Raw genomic sequence first — 3,209 nt, forward strand, 5'->3', positions numbered from 1 at the left:
ACAAAGATTTGAGAATTCCAACTTGCATGGTATCACTCATTTTCCAACTATGTATGATACCTTTGTATTTTTTTTAGATTAATACAGTACAAGAGCTCAGTCTTGTTAATTTTAAACGTATCGCACAACGTTTTCCTTATGATGTAACCTACTTCACTTTATATAGTTGTCATTTTAAAAATATCTTCTATTCAACATGGGTTCATCTCATAATGCCCATAGATGTGCCTTTGCTTCAGCGGTTGCCAAAATTCCATTGTTTTGCTTCTGTTTCCAGCAACATAAGAGGTTAGACTGCAGTAGAATAGCTCCTATCAAACCTTATGGTGGGCAGAAAGTAAACTGACACAGAAATCCTGAAAACTAGTGACTAAATGAATGGAAACAGAAAGTATTTTTCAAATATTATTTACCTGTTCTGAAAGGTTTAGGAGAGAGGTTCCTGTGCTTGATAGCGTGCTCCAGGCTGGCCACCAGAGGGCTTAGTGAGCTGCATCTTCCAAACCGCTTGGAAAGAATTCTGGAAATTCCCAGCCTAGCTGAGGTATAGGATTGTGTCCCTCTCCTGATCTCTTGAAACACCTTTATACCTTGTCTGTAATATAAATTCTTTTTCTAGCAGCATGGGTCATTTAAACTGAGACACATTAGTCAGAGAATCAGTGGCTGCTGACACTCTCCCATTTTGCAAACGTGGGACCTAAGGGTAGACATTGAGACCTTGTGGTGGTCAGAGTCACATTGCCAGGGCTCAGTCCCAGCTCTATGTGTGTATTAATCTGCTTGGATGCTATAACAAAATTACCTGGGTGACTTTTCTTGGACTTGGGTGGCTGAAACAACAGACACTTATATCTCAGTCCTGGAACCTGGGAATCCAAGATCAAGGTGCCAATCAATTCAGTTCCAGGTGAGGGCTCTCTTGATGGTCACCTTCTCATGGTGTCCTCATGAGGGAGAGGGAGGAAGGCAGACACACAGGCTGTCTCTTTATAAGGACACCAGTCCTGTTTTATCAGGATCCTACCCTTATGACCTTGTTTAACCTTAATTACCTCCATGAAGTCCCTCTCTCTAAATAGTCACATTGGAAGTTGGGGATTCAACATATGAATTTGGTTGGGGGAAACACAAGTGTTTGTAACACTTATTCTGGGCTTGTCACTGGCTTGTCAACTACTTTCTTCATCTTTGAAATTGATTGCTAATGGTGTTCATTCTAGAGTTTGCTAAAGGATTTTATGCACTAGCCTAAAAACAGCACCTAGTAAACATTATCTGTTGAAGCTATTATCCTTGTTTTTTGTGCTTAGACTTGCCCAGAAGAATGTAACTTGCAGCAAGCTAAACAAAAGCCAGTCTCTTGACCATTGTTCTTTCTCAGCTAAATATCAATTTATAGAGTGGCAGTCTTCCTTCTCATTTTGTAATTTTGAAGATATGAAATAGAGTTCCCTGTACTTTCTTCTGTGGCCAGAGTGCACAGATGCATGCTGGTCTGTGAGCATCTCCACTCCAGACAGCGGCTGTGTTGTAACTCACCTGTGTATTCCAGTGGCCCATTACTGCCCCCAGCAAAGTTTCACCCATGTCGTGTGGTAGGGAGGGTGGGGTAGGTAGTGGGGAGGGGTTGCAGTAGTGATTGCCACAATTGTAGAATATGCTTACTGCATGCAGTCCCCCATTCCTCAGCATTTTGCATATGTGATCTCATTTCTAGCAACTCTGGATCTCATAATGGTACCATTTAAAAAAGGAGAAAGCTGAGGCATAGAGATAGACATATTTTCCAGAGTCAAACAAAGTTGTGAAGGCAAGATTTGAGCCCATGTACTGCATTCCTAATTGCGAAACTTTTTTGGTTATTTCAACTCTTTCATAACCTGCATCTTGTGACATATTCTACTTAACCAAGGTCTGGCAGTAGTGGGTGTTAGATAAAATGTTTTCTATATACATCCCCTCCATTTCATATGTTTTCATTTTCAGCACTTACTGTGCTTTCAATATAAGGACATTTCTATTTTAATTTAACATCCCAAGTCTTTATGTTGCCACCACTTTCAGTGTTTCTTTCAAATATGCTCTGAAAACTGTATACTATTAATTTATATATAAACCAAATATCTAAAACTGTGCATAGTCTTATTTGTTTTACTAGTTTTTTGACAACTAAAGAAATTAGGCTTCTCACTCCTAATTACTGTAATTAAAAATGTAGTGTATATTGAATCATTCTAGGTGATTCCCAAAATTTATGATTTTATTATTTTTTTTAATATGCATCTCCAGATGCTATTATAAAAGTTGTCTTGTTATTCAAGGGCTTGTCCAGTAGAGGTCAGTAAAAATAGTTTTTTTTTTAAAAGTTGGCCTGATTGCTTTCTAATGTAATTTCCAGTAGATACAGATATTAGCGGTTTTTTTAATAAACAACTTCTTTTTCATCCTAGGCAAAGTTGGATATTGCATTTGGAACACACCACACGTAAGCAATTTTTATGAAATGGGGGAACCCCTCAAGCATTGTCATTTGTCCTTTACGCTGTTATTTGTTGATGAGACTGAGCATGGTAGGCCCACCTAGGATCTAGCACAGTGATGCTTAACTGAGCCTGGGGGAGCTATTCTTTTATTTAGTGCTCTTATAAAAATTATTTGGTCCTTCCTTTTAATTTTATAGATCAGGAAACTGAGGCCCAGATTTAGGTATGTGGTTTTTCTTTGGGCCAGTAGTGGAGACAGAAACAGAACCTATTTATTCTAACTTTAGTGGGTTGTTTTTTTTTTTAATATATTATTTTTTGAGACATGGTCTCGCTCTGTTGCCCAGACTGGAGTGCAGTGGCATGATCACACCTCACTGCAGCCTCCAGCTCCCAGGCTTGAGCAATCTTCCCACCTCGGCCTCCCAAGAAGCTGGGTCTGTAGGCACACACCACCATGATCGGCTAATTTTTTTGTAGACACAGGGTCTTACTTTGTGACTCAGGCTGGTGTCGAACTCCTGGGCTCAAACAGACCTCCTGTCTTACACCCTCAAAGTGCTGGGATTACAGGCGTGAGCCCCTGTGCTGGCCTTCACTTTAGCTTTTAATTTGTTCTTGTTTGCTCATGGCTAAAATTTACCTTATTATTTCCTTTAGTCTATCCACCACTGCCCCTGCCACCTCACCCGTACACATGTACTTCTTAGGTTAAACTCAACA

At 39.8% G+C, this 3,209-nt stretch overlaps 1 protein-coding gene across 3 annotated transcripts in view; it reads left to right on the forward strand.

Moving 5' to 3' along the window:
* TDP1 (tyrosyl-DNA phosphodiesterase 1) overlaps positions 1 to 3,209 on the forward strand; it is a 98,348-nt gene that overhangs the window by 17,349 nt on the left and 77,790 nt on the right. For all 3 annotated transcript variants that reach the window (XM_037737115.1, XM_017524558.2, XM_017524559.2), the window contains exon 6: positions 2,454 to 2,488. In XM_037737115.1, coding sequence (XP_037593043.1) covers positions 2,454 to 2,488 — 35 coding nt within the window. The remainder of the gene's footprint in view (positions 1 to 2,453; positions 2,489 to 3,209) is intronic.

Source organism: Cebus imitator, unplaced genomic scaffold (assembly GCF_001604975.1).
Source record: "Cebus imitator isolate Cc_AM_T3 unplaced genomic scaffold, Cebus_imitator-1.0 Scaffold34, whole genome shotgun sequence".
NCBI lineage: Eukaryota > Metazoa > Chordata > Mammalia > Primates > Cebidae > Cebus > Cebus imitator.